Source organism: Myotis brandtii, unplaced genomic scaffold (genome assembly GCF_000412655.1).
Source record: "Myotis brandtii unplaced genomic scaffold, ASM41265v1 scaffold112, whole genome shotgun sequence".
Classification (NCBI taxonomy): Eukaryota; Metazoa; Chordata; class Mammalia; order Chiroptera; family Vespertilionidae; genus Myotis; species Myotis brandtii.
In genome coordinates, this window is record NW_005353838.1 from 13479068 (window position 1) to 13498119 (window position 19052).

General features: G+C 36.3%; 1 protein-coding gene across 3 annotated transcripts in view; it reads right to left on the bottom strand.

Annotated features, from left to right (window-relative positions):
- Positions 1–19052, bottom strand: part of PDE1A (phosphodiesterase 1A, calmodulin-dependent) — a 255007-nt gene that overhangs the window by 187356 nt on the left and 48599 nt on the right. Inside the window, exon 1 of one of the 3 annotated variants that reach the window (XM_014546522.1) lies at positions 11257–11719. The exons of the other annotated variants lie outside the window; for them this stretch is intronic. Within the exon in view, the coding sequence (XP_014402008.1) occupies positions 11257–11309 (53 nt within the window). The 5' untranslated portion in view covers positions 11310–11719. Of the gene's footprint in view, positions 1–11256; positions 11720–19052 lie in introns of those variants that run through there. 3 annotated transcript variants of the gene reach the window in all.

Below are 19052 nucleotides of genomic sequence, written 5' to 3' on the forward strand. Positions count from 1 at the left end.
GAAAGAAAGAAAGAAAGAAAGAAAGAAAGAAAGAAAGAAAGAAAGAAAGAAAGAAAGAAAAGGAGCAGACAAACTAGCCGAAGCAAAGTGAATTTCAGAAAACTAAGAGAGAAATATTTTGGGAAATTTATCGGAACAAGAATGTGGACATTGGAACACTAATTTCTGGAGATATTAATAAGCATTATGGAGAAATAGAATATGTTTTGGGGAAATATTGGAGTAAACAAACTTAAGTTTTACCACAAAAATTCTAATATGCTTTCTAATCTCTAAGAGGAGAGTGAATGTGACAGGCAATATTTCCCAAACATACTTAATGCTTTTGTTCATAGTATCTCAGGGGAATGATGTTCTATGATGAAAAGTATTTTGGAAACATTGAGCTCAAGAGTTCAGTTTATCAGATTTGTCAGTTTTAGCAACAGGCCAGATGGGTGAGAGTCCATATTCACAACATAAATGCAGTATGGCCCTTGACTCACCAGCCCTAACCAAACTTTCAGCCACACGTCCCTCCACACACAGCAGCTCAGTTCTATGCTGGCCAATGGAAATTTTCCCTAGCTCCCAAGGTCTCCCAAACGTTTCATGCACTTCTCTATTCCCATGCCTCTGCTTGGACTCTACCATCTTCGTGATGTTCTTTTCTTCTTCTTCCACTTGCCTGTCAAAATCACTAGCAACCTTCAGTGTTCATCCTCAAATGTTTCTCCCGTGTCTATCACTATAATTCATATGTGCTTCATATTAGGGTAATAGTTATTAAACTTAGCTGTACAATTTAAAATATCTAGAGAGTTAAAAAAATTTAACTGATTCCTGTGTGTCATTCAGTGATTTTTATATACAACTGCCACAAAAACCCCAGTGATTATAAGACACAGTCAATGTTGGCAACCACTGCTTTGGAGTTCATAGTAGTTTATCTCTATAATTTGTAAACCTACATCCTAAAAAGGGGGTTTAAGATGTTTTAGGGGAGAAACTTAACCCTCTTCTTATTCATAGGTCCCCTGTACCCACCAATATTTTTGAATGAAATAAAAAAAAGAAAAAATGGCTTACATTTCCAATGATGATGCTAATCTTATTAAAAGTTTTTCCAAATTACTCTGCTCTTCCATTCTTATTGCATGCAAATTATATCATTCAAGAAAGTAGCTCCCAAATCTAGCTGTGACTGGGCATAAACTGGCTAGCATGTAGGAATATATCAAAGCTTTCTACTCCCAGGCCTATAAAATCGGAATTTCTGAGGTTCGGTCTTCAGAAGCTTGTTTTGTTTTGTTTTTGTTTTGTAAACTGAAAGTCTAATGTCAATAGCAAACAGATTCATTTTGTGAACCACTGATTTACAAGAGAAATTATGTAATTTGTGGCTTTTATAAAAACATTTACTCATTATAGTAATGTTTGGGAGAGTTCAGTAATAGAAAACTATCATAAGTCTATCCCACTAAAAATAAATAATTTAAAAGATAATAATCATAAATTCTAGAGAATACACATAATAGATGAGACTCGAATATGATTTGGATGTATAAAGAAACATTATTTTAATATACTATTTTCAAGACCTCCTTTCCATGTTTTAGTTTTAGTGGAATTGAAATTGAATTACCTAGAATTATATAATTAATTATATTCAGCTTCCATTAAAATAACTAATTTTCTCAAGTCTCTCATCATGACACTTGTTATACATCCATCTCTAGAGGAAATGGGAAAATGTGGGAGATCATTATGGGTGTAATAGCTGATGTTTTAGGCAATTAGGTGAAACTTTTTTAACTTTTAACTTTTTTAAACTTTTTTAAAAACTGGAATCTCAGGTATGCTATAATCCTGGAGTCAGGTGAGCCGCATGTGACCCATCAGCCACATGAAGGTCAATCTGCAGAACTTCACTATTCTGTTAATATATGTTTTTCCTATCCTCACTGCCACCCAGATATCTTTAACAACATGAAATAAAATTTGAATTATGTACTATCTCTTCAATAACTGAATGAACTAGGGAAGGACTAAAGAAGAATCAGAAAAAGCATAAGAGTTTTCAGAAAGCATTAACTGAATCCATAGACCCTATTGTATATGCTTCCTCTTAGTAATGCCCTCCCACATCAACCCTGGATTTGGCCATGTGACTTTTTGATTTTTCAATGGGACAGTAGCAACTTGACTCATTCAGACTCAATCAGAACCTTAAAAAAGTGTGAGTTCTGCTTCCTGTTTGAGATTCCTGTTATTGGCCTGAGAACATGTCCAAGCTAGCCTGCTGGAAGGCTATGAGAGATACATGGAAGAAACCCAAGTCATGTAACCAAGGTCTTCCTAGACCAGGCAACCCATAATCTAGCCACAGTTGCAGAGATCACAGAACCACTCAGCTGATCTGTAGACTCATGTTGTTTTAAGCCATTGTGTTTTAGGGAGATTTATAAACAGCTATAGCTGATATAGTTGTCTTCAGTATTTGAAAGGCAGTTCTGTGAAAGACACTTTGTATCCTTCTCATTCCAGTTCTACTAAGAGAGAAAAAAAGTCGTATTGATTGGAAGGCAGAGTTCCATTTAAGAAAGTACTTTCCAACAAGTCATAGTTGTTCAAAGTTGGAACAGGCTATAAACATGCATTCCCTGATTCTGGAATTATGCAATTTGGAGGTAACATTAATGCATTTTATTCATTCAACAATTATATCTTTATTCATCTATTCCTTTACCACTACAAAATTATATTCAGTACAAGTGTGTTGTAAAATATATTGTGTGGTTTTTTTATTCTTTAGTATTAGAAATAAGAACCAAGTACCCATCCCTCTAGTAATCCTTTTGGATGATGCTGCCAGGAATTTCAGTCAAGATTTACTGGCCATGATTCATGCTGAAAATGGAGAGTGGCCACTACACGCACCAACTAAGCTGAATTTTGTTTAGTCTTTCAGTGGTTTTAAATATGTGAAACTAGACTTGACTTGGGGTGGTGATCATATAATACAGTATACAAATGTGATGGTATTTGGAGATAGAGCCGTTGGGAGATGATTAGGTCATGAGGGTGGAGCCCTTATAAGTGGGATTAGTGCCCTTATAAAAGAGACCCCAGAGAGCTCCTCTGGCCTTTCTACTATATGAGGACACAACAAAAAGAGCCATCTATGAACCAGGAAGCCAGGTCTCACCAGACACCTAATCTGCTGGCTTCTTGATCTCAGATTTCCAGCCTCCAGAACTTTGAGAATTAAATTTCTGTTATTTATAAGCTTCCCAGTCTATGGTATTTTGTTATAGTAGCCCAAATGGACTGAGACTTAAGAGGTACTCAGAGTAGTCAAAATCATAGAGACAGAAAATAGAGCAGTGTAGTAAAAACTTATGTGGGAAGATAAACACTGAATTCTGGAGAATGGTTGGAGAAGGATAAATAGGAATGAGAACAGGATGATATATGTGGGGGTTTCCAGGAATGGATTATTTTTTTAAATATGACAAAATGTTATGATTGACAAACCTGAGGGAAGTATGAAAGATGATGAAGATAGGAAATAGATAGATGGATGATAGATAGATAGATAGATAGATAGATAGATAGATAGATAGTTTTTAAAAATGGAGAAGTAGTTACCAGGGGCTAGGGGTGGAACATATATGGAGTTAGCGTTTAGTGGATATAAAGTTTCAGTTTTACAAGATGAAAAGAGTTCTGGAGATGGATGGTGGAGATGGTTGCATAACAATGTGAATTTACTTAATGTCACTGAACTGTATATTTTAAAATGGTTAAAATAGAAAAGTTTTGTTATATGTTGAAAGAAAAGTGAAACTAAATGCTTTGAGTTTCCCATCTACCACAGTTCCCAGGACTTCCTATTTCACACATTTACAATATTGACCTGGTCCCTTTAGGCATTTAAGTTTGAAGACTGGGTAAATGCACACTCCTGACACACATTCTACCAAAAGTTATGGAAAACACAATGATGAATTCAATATGTATTTAGCCTCAGAAATCTTATAGTTTTGTAAGAGAATTGCTCCCGTTCTCAAGTAGTTAGAATGAAGTGTCAAAAAAAAGCAGATAAAATGATAGGGGATCTCAGAATGAGAAATAATTGGAGGTAACTGGACTAAGCAACAAATGCTCAATTAATGCCACAGAAATTAGCAAGAGTCTCTTTTTTCTTGTGTGTGTGTGTGTGTGTGTGTGTGTGTGTGTGTGTGTGTGTTGTTGTTGTTGTTGCTGCTGCTGCTGCTGCTTCACAAAGACATCACCACTGGAATAGTTAGAACCTTCATTAGAGAAGGAATCTAACAACCAGATGGTCCCAGATTGTCACATGCCCCTACTATGATCCAAATTTTAATTTAATAATATAATTTACAAGTGACTTGACTTAATGGGATTTTCCTTTCCTTCCTCAATTAGGACTCAAAAATTGCCACATAGAAACAGTCCTATTGTTTTGTATTACCAGTGGTCTATAATTTGCTCTAAGCTCTTTGATCCTTAAAAAAATGTCAAATTAAGTATTAATGTTTTTAATGCTGAACTGATGATCTTTATTTTAAATTCCATGAAGTTTGATGCCTATAAATAATTGGTTAATAAATATATAATTAACATTTAAATGCCTGTTTTTACTTAATAAACTTCTAGAATTAACATCCCAAGATCCTAAAGGCTGTAGCCACCAAAACACTAAAAATGGATACCAATTGGACTCAGAATTAATGCTTCTTAATAACAAAAGATATAGCTTCCATTGAGCAGGCTCAGGATGTTAAAAAGATAACAAATCTGGAAGCTTGAGCATCTGTTCTTTCAAATGCACTGTGACTTGCCCTATAGACGCTCAGCAGCCCCCATTCAGGAAATGTTGGATTTTCCTCAATTAGAGCTCACGTCCAAGTGGCCTTAATCAAACACATAAATAAACTGAAGCTTTCCCATGAGAACTAACAAAATTATGTCATGTCTAGTGACAGAATTGAAGAGACTGGATTTATAAATACTGCAGACTTCTTTAACTTTATTCCATCTCTACAAACCTATGAGTCATCTTTAATCTTGTTTTTATTATTTTACATTGCTTTCTACCTAAACACTATATGTAACAGGCTATTACTTCAAATATAAAATTTTCCAGATGGTATAAACCACTAAATTATTCCCAGTAGAACATCTTCCTTGCATAGTCTTGATTTTCCTAATTTCAAACATTACAAATCTTTGAAATGCCATTTCTTAATCATACTAATGTCCAAGATAACTGACCTTTCCTAGCTTACAAAACGAGATGTGCATAGCTACTGATTTAAAGACACTTTCCTGTATTTTAATCTATTCCCTATTCCTGGATCCATAACCAAAAAAAATTATTAATTGTGGATTTACTACTTCCTCATGGAGTTCCTCAAGATTATACGTATGGAACTTGACTAAAAAACACACTAAGGTTTTGATGAATGGCAGCCCTTAGTATTAATATTAATACCAACTACTGCTGCTGGCGATGGTGATAATTTATTGGACATAATTTAAATTTGTGATGACTCTGGGTGAATTAATACCAGCAGAAGTAAATTTTTTACTGCCTGACTTTAAATATATATCAAATTATACCTTATCTGTTTGTAATGGGCACTTAAAAATTAGAGCTACTCTTACCACAACTGGAAAAAAAAAGTTATAGCCATTTCCGGTCATTTCTTTCATGTTAAACATTACCATATGCCTTACATTCATATGTGTTTGTTGTTTTGCTTTGACCTTTGTAATCTATTTTAAAGATCAATCTGTGTCTGTTTCTTGCTTTATGTCATGCAATGAATGACTCTTGACCAGCAGCAATAACATCTTGACCTAGATAACAAGAAGGTTAATTTTAATAAACATGCCTGTTATAAAATATATTTTTCTTCTAATTAGCATTGTATCCCATAGTGTCATTAACTTTAAATTCATTTCACTATGTCTATGTTCTAGAAGTATTTTTCATTTTTATAGCAAGAGGGGACAACTTAAATATAATTATTTTTTCTATCAATTAATTGTCCCTTACATAAAAAGCATCATTTATATTTTCTTTTAAAAAAATACTACATATCTGGTATGTGACTATGTAACCATTGCAGATAAATTCATTTTCTTTTTTTTTGCTCTCTTTTATTAATAAACAAATTCACAATCACTTTTGCCTTAGAGCCAAACACTGTTATTATTTTTTATAAGTATAGTTGGTATTATATTTCAGATTTTATTTACATAGCACTTTTTCCTATGAGCAATTCATTGCATAAAAAAGAAAAGATGCTTAATACATTATACTACTTTATCACCTCAAATGTAATTTTTTTCTATGTAATTACTTTTCACTCTGATGACTATGTTCTAAATATATTTCTGTCTAAAGTACATATTTTTTGGTGAGAGGAAAGTGTTAAAAAGGGGGCTTAAGACAAAGAATGTCATAAATCTTCAAATATTTATGAGACAAAAATACCAATGTCCAATAACATATTATAATTTCTTTAAATTTTGAAGTAACTTTGCGTTTTATATTTTGTTTATGCTTTTTTATTGTTCTCAAAACACTAAAGGAAAAAGGTCTGAACATCTGAATAATTGAATACCATCAAAACACCTTGCCTAGAAAACTACTCTAAGTTAGCAAGGTCAGCCAGGTGTTCCACCTTATCTATTGATATGTGAACACCTGAAATGTGCTATAGACCCCGCATATTAGCAACTTCCGGTTTAGCTTTGACACTGATGTTAATACATTGAACTTAAATGTGGAAATAAATAAAAATGATTACACTCCAAAAGGTGTAAGATTTTAAATATGTAGTTGGTATTTTATAATATTCCTAGATAAAGCATAGATCACAACCTCAAAATGAGAATGCAGACACGGCAATAAGGTTACGAACCATCCCTATGAGGTCCACAAACCAAGTCAGGATATGCCTTTCTTTTCCTAGGCTCTTTTATTTCAACCCACTGCCTTCTGCATCTCTACGTGAAGAGACTATGCCTGCCAAAAACACACTCAGAATTCCTCTGCTAACAGATACTTCTAAAATAAAACTTCTTTAAAGGCATAAAGAGACAAAACAGCACGTTCTGACTGCTGTGAAGACAACATGATTTTCATCCTTCTTGGGCCCTGGCAGCCGTTTGACTTGCACTGTCTCGGGTCCTGGATGCACAGACCAGATCTCAATTCCAGGGCTGGGGAAGAGCTCTTTGCATGATTTCATTTATGGCTTTTTAGTGCAGCTTCTAGTGGAAAGTCACCACAAAAATAACATATCCACTTTTGAACCCTGAAGAGGTTCAAAAGACTGCTGTTCCAAAGAACACTAAATACGGTTTAACATGTAAGAAAAGTTCCAATTTATTTTTTAAATTCACTTTTCCCCTACCTACCTCTAGAAATAATTTTATGCAACAAACAGAAAATGATGCCCATATAACAGAATTTGATAAAATATCAACTCAAATAGGAGGAGATAATTATAACAAAAACCCAGACTTAAACTCTTCATGGCAGTGAAATTCAGATAGGAGATTTTTTCACTGATGCAATTTTATTAGGAGAAGGAGATATTTCTTATTTCAAGTGGAAGGTTGATCTATCCCATGGGAATGTTAAAAGTTCACTAAGCACTATGAATATGCAAGAATATGAAAGTGCCTTCAGCAATTGTTTTATGGAAGTTCTATAAAGGTACTTCACTTGAAGAGTGTTGTAAATTGTTGAATCTATTTATATAAAGAGATAAATCATGATTACCAGAAATAAAACTCTGTAGTAATACAGAAAAAGGTGTTTTTAAAGTCTAAAGGAATGTGTCTCTATTAGAGGCCTCCAATATCAAGTGTGATTAACAACTTGGATTTTAAAGATCTACATAATTTTATTTTCTAAGTGAAAAGCAAACTCAGTGTTGTTGAAAACACATTGATATACATTTTGTGATAGTGGTTCCTTCCTGGAAAATTATAAAACCTAAAGTGTTTCCCTTGAGTGCAGGAGATCATCTTTTTTGCTATGCCAGTCTGAGCTGCAAGAACGTCTGCAGACAGAACCACAAAGCGTGGTCAATGGACTATTCTATATGCTCAGGGCTGAGTGGTCTTATTGATCCCAAAGTTCCATATGATAATGCCTGGGAAAGATCACATAAGCTCCCACCTTGGCCGTAAAGGAAACTTGACTTTGTTCCTGGCTTCACAGACCTGGTGTCAAATATATATTAAAATCTCCACAAAGCACTTTTAAAATGTAGGTTTGATAGCCTAACTGGTGAGATGATTTGGGAATCACCATTGTAGGAAGGACAGACATTCTTAGAGGCAGAATCTAAATAACATGTAAAATCCCTCCTAGTCTTCCCAGTATCATATCCAGTCATGGAATTTCAATATTCACCATGTATTCTAAAACCTCTCAACTAACTTTTAACATTCAAAGGATGACTTTTACTGTATGACATTTTAGGGAAATTATGCTAATGGAAAGTTGATATTAATTCAGTCTCAAAATTAAAATTTTTAAAAAGCTTGCTTTTATCTCTCTCAATTCACTTAGTCATCACTGAAATATGACTCTTCCATTACTATTCCCCAAGACATTGTTACCTCCTTTTCGGCACCCATCATCTGCCTATGCCGTAGTGATCTAGGTATAGCCTAGATTAAATGTCATGGGAGGGCAACTACAGTTTGTCTTTCTTCCTCATATCTAACCTCCCCAGTATCATAGCCCAGATTCTCGACACTTGTTGTCAGAGAAGGCCAGGTGGATTGAATTAAAGCCGTGGGTTCAGCTACAGGTGAAAGTAGCCTGTATTTCGAAATCTGAATGGTGTCAATATGTCAGATATTTTCCAAAAATGTTTCTTGACTGATCTCTCTTAATGACTGATATTTTAAATGACTTATGTATAAATAGCCAAGATACTATTTTCACAAAATTTCGGTTAAACTGGTAGCTAGCACATACAAAACAGTTAGAGATTTGCTTACCAAGTGGATGGAGGACTAACATGCAAAGCCCTTGGGAAGTGGGATACAAACAATTACATACTGAGAAGGAAAGGTCTGGTCCATGGGTTTCTGACCAGAAGGCAGGCCTGAGAAAGATGTCTCAGTGTAAAAGGCTGGACAGTTTGGGGAGCCCAAGGGGACAAGAGTCCTGGGAGAGGAGGCTGGCAAAGTGAGGCATGGAATAAGGGCCAAAGATGCCAAAGGCAAGCTTAAGCCACTTCCCAACTTACCCAAAAGTACAACTAGCTATCAGAAAGCCCATGCGGCTTATTACTGAAGAACAGCCCAAAACTGTCTCTGAAGAATTGTGCCTGGTCATTTGAATCCTTTAATATACTCCCCACCTCCTTTGTCTTCATCACAATCAGACCCTATCAAAGCAAAGCCAGCTGTCAACATGGAGGTAGACCAATCAACCCCACATCTGGCCTTAACCTGTTTTCAGTCAAGGACTGTTTCTAACTTGCTTGAAACAATTGCTTGGGTGAAAGTATGTCCTCTTTAGTAGCTACTTTCTCTTCTAACTCACCAGGATCATGAAGCAATCATTTGAATTTGCCAAATTTTATCCTAATTATATGGGCAAAAATCTCAGCTTCCAAAAAGATTTGGAAGAACAAATGTTCTTTATATAAAAAAGAACAGCAACACAGTTAAGTTGCAATTTCCCAGTGTATGGCACCTAAGCCTATAATTCATCAGGAGCTAATAAGGATGAAGGACACCTGCCTCTTTGCCACAGCTCCCCAGTGGGGTAACATATTAAGATGCTGGCTAAGAGGCTCTGATTTTATCCGACACCATGTTGCCTTCCTGGAGTTCTGCAGGTGCTCACTGCGAGTGGGACCTTGGTGGGGTTGAATTTGGAATCATCTGTGCACCTGTCATGTCTTTTTGAATTCATATAAGCCCTTGGAAGAAAGTAGAAGTTAATAACATAGAACTGGGACAACTTTTCAGGAAATATGGCAGATGGACCCACATTCTGGGGGTCATTTTGAATTTTTGGTTATTACTGCCATCGCTGTATAAAATTTACAAATGCATATTTAAGTAGACACAGATGATGATATTAAACCCACATGTATAGATTTCAATATAATTTATCTTCAAGTGAAGGTTATAAACGGATTTGAGCAAGAATTTTGTTTTAGTCAGTAATAAAGCATATTGTTGCTGTTAATAATACTATTCTAATGCTTAATAAACACATAAAAATGGACACATTTTATATAATTGTATTCCTCCAGGCCCCCTCTTATTCATTATATAACAACCACAGAATGCTAGGAATTCCATCCATAAACTTCTATTATCCTGTATTTAATTCCAGATCAAAGCCAGAGGCTGCAACTTAACTTTAACATTTAGTATTGTTAACTTGTAGTATCTCTGCTACATTTAAGATATTATTTTGGGGGAAGCACAAAATTGATATGTAATTAACTTGCTTCTTAATCATCTGTTTTAAGAGGCAGAACTTGTTTTTTTCATTTTCTAGCTACTTTAAAATTCTTAAATCACAACTCTGAATTCTAAAGTACATAACAGGTAACTAAAGAATCAAGCATTAAAGAGTCAATGAAGAAACTGCTGCACTCTCAGAAAGTGTCCCTCCTCACAAAATAAAACCTTAACTCGGTCCATTATACTGTATCTATCCTAGCCACAGATTCCCCCACAGCGTAAAACTTCTCTCATTGTTCTATTGTTTCCTTAACTGCTACACAAATACTCCTGAACTCGCTGTAAAATGTACACTCTTGAACAGTAGCTATCAAGTTCAAATTTGTCTCCCCACACATTACTGCAAAAAGTTATAGCACCAGCAGCATTAAAACACTACCTCTGAGTGTAATCAGATGAGAGAACCAAGCACAGTATTTCCCATTAAGAGGGCTGAGCAACCATTAGAAACAGGGAGGGTTGCATAATGTTTCAAAAGTTTTTTTCCAAGGGCTATTCTCTCGTGTGCTTGAATAGCTAATATGTTTTTAAATATATTTTGAGTTGATAAGAGCTTGTACACAGAGTTTAAGAAAATAGAAGGACTCCTTTGGTATGCATGAAGTTAAACTTTAGACACACTCTATTGCTTTGCGGTAGCTTAGTGCCAGAATTCCCAAGTTAGAAATGAAGGAGGAAAATCATTTCTCCCTGATAGCCCTGAGCCACCTGGGATGTAGCATTACTTACCGAAAGATGGGTCTTTGGAGATGTTTCTTCCTGATTGTGACATGGTCATCCATTTAAAGGTGAATGTTTGACTTCTTCCTGGAAACCACTCCAGAAATCCAGGGAGGGAATGTGGAAGCTTATCCTGATCTATTGTGCTGCAAGGAGCCCAGAAGGAAAAAGTAGTTTCCTCTTTCTCTTTTTGGGTGCTGGGAGAAAACTTCCCTGCTCTCTGCCAGCTGAGCACTGTGTCCATAGAGGCCACATAAGACAGGCACGTTGGGGCACTCCCCCACAGAGCAGGGTGTGCAAAAACCACCGAGAGTCACTCTGATACAGGCAGGAGAAGTGCACGGAACCCTCGGAAACAGAACAAAACAAACAGAACACTTCCAACCCCAGGGGCACCCAGGTAGGAGCCCCCTAAGTTATCGCAGCCATGAGAGCACTCCTTCCACATGCTGGTCAAGCTCCGAAAAGCTAAGTCCCTCCCTGTCTTTAAAACAGCCTGTTCTGAGGCTCCACTTTTTTCTTCAAAATAAAAGTTGTACAGCTGGTTCAGCAGTCCCATGTGAGTACCCTCCGAAAGTTTGTTCTGTTAAAATAAGGACTGTATACACATTAATGAAGGAAGAAGGGCTCAGGCTGTGTGGCTGGCTCTGCTTCAAAAGAGATGATAATTATTTTACAATCTTGCTTTTACTAACACTGAATAAAGTATGGCACGACTCATCATTTTTGGCATTCGTAACCTAATAACCTACACTTGGCTGAAGTCAGAGATGCCATTTCAACTGATAGAAGGCCATGTGAAGCTGGCCAGAGCTACAAAAGTTTAAAAAAACACACACAAGTTGCTCAATTCTACCAGCGACATTGTACCCAGATAATTGTACTCAAATGTGGCTTTCCAGCTAAGAGGGGACACTACAAAAAAATATATGGAAAAACACACATATACACACACACTTTTTTTAAGTCCCCCAAACTCCCTAGGAACCTAAGGCTTTTACATTATATGATCAAATTTGAATTTATAAAATTAAAAAGGAAAGTAGATAGAGAGAGCTGTGGACAGCTGAAAATAAATGACATTAAAAAATTGTTTTATTTGGAAGACTTAGGCTCACACTGCAGGGACTCTTGTTCTAGTTACAGATAAGGCAAATCGTCATATTTTAATATAACTTATTTTGGAGACAGTCATGTATTTGAATCACTAACAAAATTTCTACTCAATCAATAGTGTCATGAGATTCCAGGCCAGAGGTTTGGTATGTAATAAAATAAACCATCTCAAAGCATGACTAAATGTTTTTAAAATTATACATGTAATAAATGGTGAAAAACCTGAGAAACACAGATGCCTTTAGTTAAATGATTCATAAAAATAAGAACCAAATGTCATAGAGGGGGATATGATCTATAAGATCTCAATCTATAGTTAGTACTCTCTAAATAATCCCACAGGAGCAATAACTTCTCTCCCAGAAGAAAGAGAAAGAAGGAGAAAAAAATTACCAAAAAAATAAAATTAAATTAATAAAAATCACATTTTAGCAGTTCTAATATATACCTTTTCTTTCATGTTTCTAATGAAATCAGTCTGAGAGATCTCTGAACTTAAAACAAATGGGTTCCAGTCCTAGTTCCATCATGAACATGCTGGGCCATTGTGGGAAAATTTCTTGACCTATTTGAGCCCCACTTTTCTTACTTGTAAAATGAAGTTATAATATTAATTGAATTTTATCTTCCTTTCAAGCTTTAATGGTACTAAAGTGCTATTTCTAAATATGGTTAGTTTACTTCTTGCAAAGGAACTAGCATAAAGATAAAGATGCCTGATATTTTTTAAAAAAACACATTTATTATGCAAAGTTATAAATAAATAAGAAAGTTATAAATAAATAGAAGACAATTTTATATTATATTATATTTATGTAGATATTCCAGATTTACATAATGATGTCTAAATTAATGTTCTCTTCTCCATCAATAAACATCCAATCAGAGATTGTCATGTGTGTGGGATACTGATGTTAAATCTGGAGACCATCTATATGCAAACTGTTACTCAGACCTTTGGGGCAGATGCTTTGTTATAACCATATGCTTTAGCTCTCTTTGTACAATAAGGTACATTAGTAATAACATGTTTCACAGGTCTTCTGAAAGTGGCTTTGTATTTATGGCTAGCATTCAATTTCTGGACTCATGGTTTATCTATATTACTATTAAGTTAGCATAGATACCCCTGAGGGAGGATAAGCCAAGAGAATAATAAGCCCATCAATTTTTTAAAATTAACTTTCATTTTGTCTACTTTTGAATTAGAAAAATGAGATGCTTTCTTCATTAGTATGATAGAAGGAACTCAAGACAAATACTAGTGAACATCTAGCCAAGGTACAGTTCAAATGACAGGAAAGTAAGGTATCCAACTTGAGGTTCAGAGGCCTAATTATCAGCTGCAGAATCTGAAAGTTGTTCAGTTAATTACAGGAAATCCATAACATCTTTGATTGCATTAGGTTTATATTCTTTTTGCTCTTAAGATTTAAGGTAGAAAGCTTAAATTCCCATTTACAGCAAGCACTGTATTTAAACCCAATCTTAGAACCTAAAGAGCCATGAGAAAATACCAGTATGTTAAATATTCACTTGGCACACAAAAAACCACACATTTCCTAAACGTTTTTGTTAACTTTCACTCAAAGAGCATTTAAATTTAATATTGAGAAAAAGTTTGCCTTATTCAACTGAAATATAGTATTCAATAAAATGAAGGAATCTCATTATGGTTACTTAAATTATAAAAATATATTCCTTAAATTAACAGAACTGTACTTGTAAAATATAAAATTTCATATATAAAGAACAAGGCCAACTCTCCTATAAAGTAGACTAAATATAATCTATATATATAAAAGGCTAAGTGTCTGCCCAACCGGTAGCTATGATGCACACTGACCACCAGGGGGCAGATGCTCAGTGCAGGAGCTGCCATGATGTGCACTGGCCATCCTATATAATAAAAGGCTAATATGCAAATCAACCAAACTGCAGAACGACTGGTCACTATGACACACACTGACCACCAGGGGGCAGACGCTCAATGCAGGAGCTGTCCCTGGTGGTCAGTGCACTCCCACAAGGGGAGCACCACTCAACCAGGAGCTGAGCTCACAGCTGGAGAGCGCTAAGGACCCCTAAGCGCTAAACCAGGCTCACAACTCCACAGCAGCACTAAGGACCCCTCAGGGGATGTCCACCAAGGGATCCCAGACTGGAGGAGGGCACAGGCTGGGCTGAGGGACCCCCCCTCAGTACACGAATGTCATGCACTGGGCCTCTAGTTTAAAAATAAACAGCACCACAGACCTGGCGCCAACAAACCAACACTCGACTTCCCCCAACTGGGGCACAGGCCCCGTCACCACCCCGGAGCAACACCCCACCAAATCGCAGCCAACACTGCCAAGACCCCATGGTGCAAAATGCAGCCCACAGCACAGCCCAGCCCGGAAATGGTCACTGTGGGTGCCGGTGACTTCAGGTTTTCTCACTGTGCAGAATAGAGTCAAACACTGCTACAGTTAAATATTTTACCCTTTGTTCTCCCTGAGTGTTCTACAATAATAATAATCTGCTTCGTATTGATATTTACTGCTGTGTTGTGACAATTACCTGAGAGAGAAGTTGGGGTGCTTCACTGGGCTGGAAAAAGTTTAACTAAATCAGAAAGCAGGTCTAATTAAGCAAGTTTATTCTCTCTATATAAAAGGCTAAGTTGACTCGTGCATGCACGATACATATAAAGCTCTTGTTGGTGCCAATCGCACGCATGTGTTTTGATCTGTCATTGTCGATCATGAATTTGGTTGATACTTCTATTATAGAGAAAGGGCGAATAGTGATATTAAAATATTTCTTCTACTTAACTTTCTTTCAATATGCATGAATTCGTGCACCGCACTGGGCCACTAGTATTACTATAATCCTATATAAAGCTTTGGGTTTTTTTTCATTATAATAATCTGTTATCTGGGTCTGTTTATAATATATAAGTGCCAAAAACACATGCAAAGGTGTAAAAATCATGTAATATTATGCCAGCTCAAGAACTGATAAATGACTGTACAAGCTATCATTTTACCACATAAGTCTAGGCAAATATGTCTGAGACAAAGTGTATGCTCTTTTGTTTCAATATTATGTCATTAAATACAATACAACAGGTTATAATTTAAATGGGTTTTAAATTAAGTGGAGAAGTGGGAAGAAAATGCAAAAAAAATAGGATCAGATACTATTTTAGGTTTTATCATTATATACATATAATTTTAAAGATTTTAAACATTTTTGCTTCTTTCTCTCTTGCCTCTCCACCTTTCACCAAGAGAAAAGCTAGCCCTGTGAATGATTAGAGAGTCTCCTACACCTAAACTCTAGTTCAGTAGTTCTCAATCTTTTTTTTAGCACTATATTATATGTGAAAGATGATGTGCACATACTACTCTGCCAGAAAGTACCTTAATGAAACCCAAAACTGTAAAATATAGGCATTGCCATAATTTTTTTTGGCATAGCTATACATATTGCATCAGTAAAGTGAAACACTACTTGGTCAACTCTACCATGAGATGAATGGCAGGGTGTGAACTATTTCTGATGGACCAACCATAACTCTGTGCTTTTATCACTGGGCCAGAAACTATTACATATACATGGATGAGAGTGGCATTGTTTAAAAGATAACTTAAATCTGATCTATCCTTTCAAGGTTAGTCATTCACAACCTTAAGTATTTTCTCCATTTTTAAACAAATTTTCTGCTACATGTTTCACAAGTGATTACAAAGTGAGTGGATAAGTGGTGGAGCTAGAATTTGAACCCAGATGTCTTGTTCCTGAGCCTAAGCTTTTACCCCTACTTAATAGGTTGTCATGTTGTCAGGCAGCATGCTACCTAGGTCACTTGGGCTCTTTCTGGGCTATATTTCCTATTCCACAAAGAAAGAGAAGCAACTAGCCACTCTAATGAGTATCTACTCTTCTAATCCTCAACCCTACTTAAATATCATTTCATTGTAGGTTATGTCCCCAAAGCCAGCCAGAGAAAGGGCCTACTTATATGGAGATGAAATAATCAATGAATATTTCTAACTAAGATCTGAATGGAAATTTTGTTCCATTACAAAGAGCCCTGGACTAATGACAAGGAACAAACAATTAAATCCCAGTTCTAGCAGCAATTTTCAACTCTCTGCCCATTTGTTTCCTTAAAAATCAAACTAAGATGTTGGGCCAAATGACCTCTGAGATCCTTTCCAGCTCTGAATTTTTATGACTTTATGACTGGCACCATGAAAATATGTCAAGTTATTTAAATTTAGTGTCCCAGCAAGAATAAACTCTGTAGTCATTTTAGTTTTTCTTAACCACAACAAGGTCATCCATACCACCAGAATACATTTTAGCCTCACTGCTGTGAGACTAAAAATATAACAATCTACTATTCAGATGTGAAAATAAATTGTAGAACTTTATTTTTTCTCACTAAGCTGTTCTCCCCCTACAGCTTCAACTTGGAACTACTCTCACCGGAACGTAAGCTACAGCAAGACGGGGATTGGTGTGTGTTGTATTCCCTGTGCACAAGAGACACCCAATCGTAATTTGTTGAATGAATGAGCACATGACCAAAGTGCTGGTTAATGTTATTGTAGGGGAGTAAATTTTACCCCCTAAAATGTGTCTTCTTGGCCTGAGGATTATTTTAGGCTGATTATTTTTAAAGAGCAAAAGATTCAGAATTTTTTCTTTTTACATCCCCCTTAACTGTCTAAAAATAATTTAGTAGAGAGCCTATTCCTGGAAGAGATCTATCACCAGAGATAACTACAAAGAATATGAGCCAGATGTAGTAGGCAAAGGAGCCTGGTTGGTTAAAGTCCTCTCTGTGTCCCATTGTCTCTGCATGGCAAGCCAAACATTTGTTTATGAAACATTTGCTCATGCCATATTCCTGTGAATTGTTTTTCTCTTTTTTGAAGTCCTAGACTCCTACCCCCTACTCTTCAGATCAGGACTGGCATATAAGCTTCATTTGCCTGACTACCTATAGGTTTCATATTCTTATGTAGCCCCCATATGTGCAAAATTACATTTGTTTTCTCCTGTTATTCTGTCTCATGTTAATTTGATTATTAGACCAGCTAAGGAACCTAAAAGGGTAGAAGTAAAAATTTTCCTCCCTCACATGCCCACATCATCTTTTTGTGTATTCTTTTTCTAAAATCTCAGTCATATCTTATAACTGTTTAGTCTCTCATGTTTCCTCCAAACTACTGTTTTTCTTCAAGAAGGCATCTGAGTTTATAAGGAGGTGGGCTTCTATGACTCTGTAGTGGCAGAAAAGAGGTGGCCTCAAACCCAAACTTGCAGGTACCTTCTCTTCTTTGTTTTCTCTGGTCTCTGCAACAATGTCCCTTGTCTTTTGATCATTTGGCTCCCTGTACACATCTACTGCTGAAATCTGTGCCTAATATGTTCAGTTGGTTCAGTCTGGGAACTGTGATCATCTCTCTCTGATGGAGCCCAATCTTAGCCTTCACTGATGCTGCAGGACCCTTTAAGTCTTAGCCACATCTTTCATCTGACTCTCCACCAAGGCTGTTAACCTTTTGACTCCCCTAACCCCTTGCCATGGGCATGGTAGGCTCATGACAGATATACTAGCCTAGTATCAGCTGACTTTTGAATTCTCCACTAGCCAAGCAGGACTTCTTGTGCCCTTCATCCCACACAGGCACTGAAGAAGGCTTGGGACTGGCCACACCATACCACCGTTTTTATTCTGCTGTAGCTAACTCACTAAATCACTGGGGAAATCCTCTGCTTTAAGCTTGTACTTTCCACCAAACATGCTCCCTATCTTTGGAATATCAGCTCAGAGGTAAGAGGTCAAAAAACTTTGTCCATTTTTGGCATAAAGTACCTTTTATCTGGGGCCCCTTTTTCTATACTTCACCAGGGCAGAAGAGGTATGCTTTCCCCATCTACTCTGTATCTCCTGGGTACCCTTTATAGTTTATCAAACTCAATATTCAAATCTATGAGACTGAATCATGTAAGTTAGGTAGAGCTTCAGGAATTTGGGAAACATTCTTTTATGTACACAAAGTCTGGCCTTCAGAAATATGGTCTCGCTAGGGGCTCAAAGTTTTATTTAGGTGTGCAAAGCCACGCTTCCTATTTGTCTTTACTTTTATCTATGATGACATTAATCGTACGCCCTGCCATGCATGAAGCAGTTGGATGCCTCTGGCTGACTGGGAAAAGGTAAGATCATATTCATCAAAATGGAAAAGAAAAAAAAGCACGTTATTTTATGAAGCTTTCTTACTCATTTTTTTGAGTGGGTGCATAGTGAGTAAACTATACACAATATTAACATGCTGCCTTATCTGGTTCTCACTTACCTATACCCCTAACTCAAAACCCTATTAGGCTCATTCCTCACTAGACGTGCTGGTATTTTGTTCTTCAAATACTTCACAGTCTTTTTTGCCACTTCTGAATATACTGTTCCCTCTAATCTAAAATGCCCTTCCTTTTGTTCATTTCTCAGGCTTCAGCTGCAGTTTCATCTCCTAAGTGAGGTGACTCCTCTAACAACTCCATCTGAATTTCGTATACCTACAACACTATGATCGTTTCCCTCGTAGCAAATATTATAGTCTGTGTCTCATAATAGGTGTAATTTATTTACAAATTTATTTGTCCATTCTGCTGAATGCAGTAACTGAGGA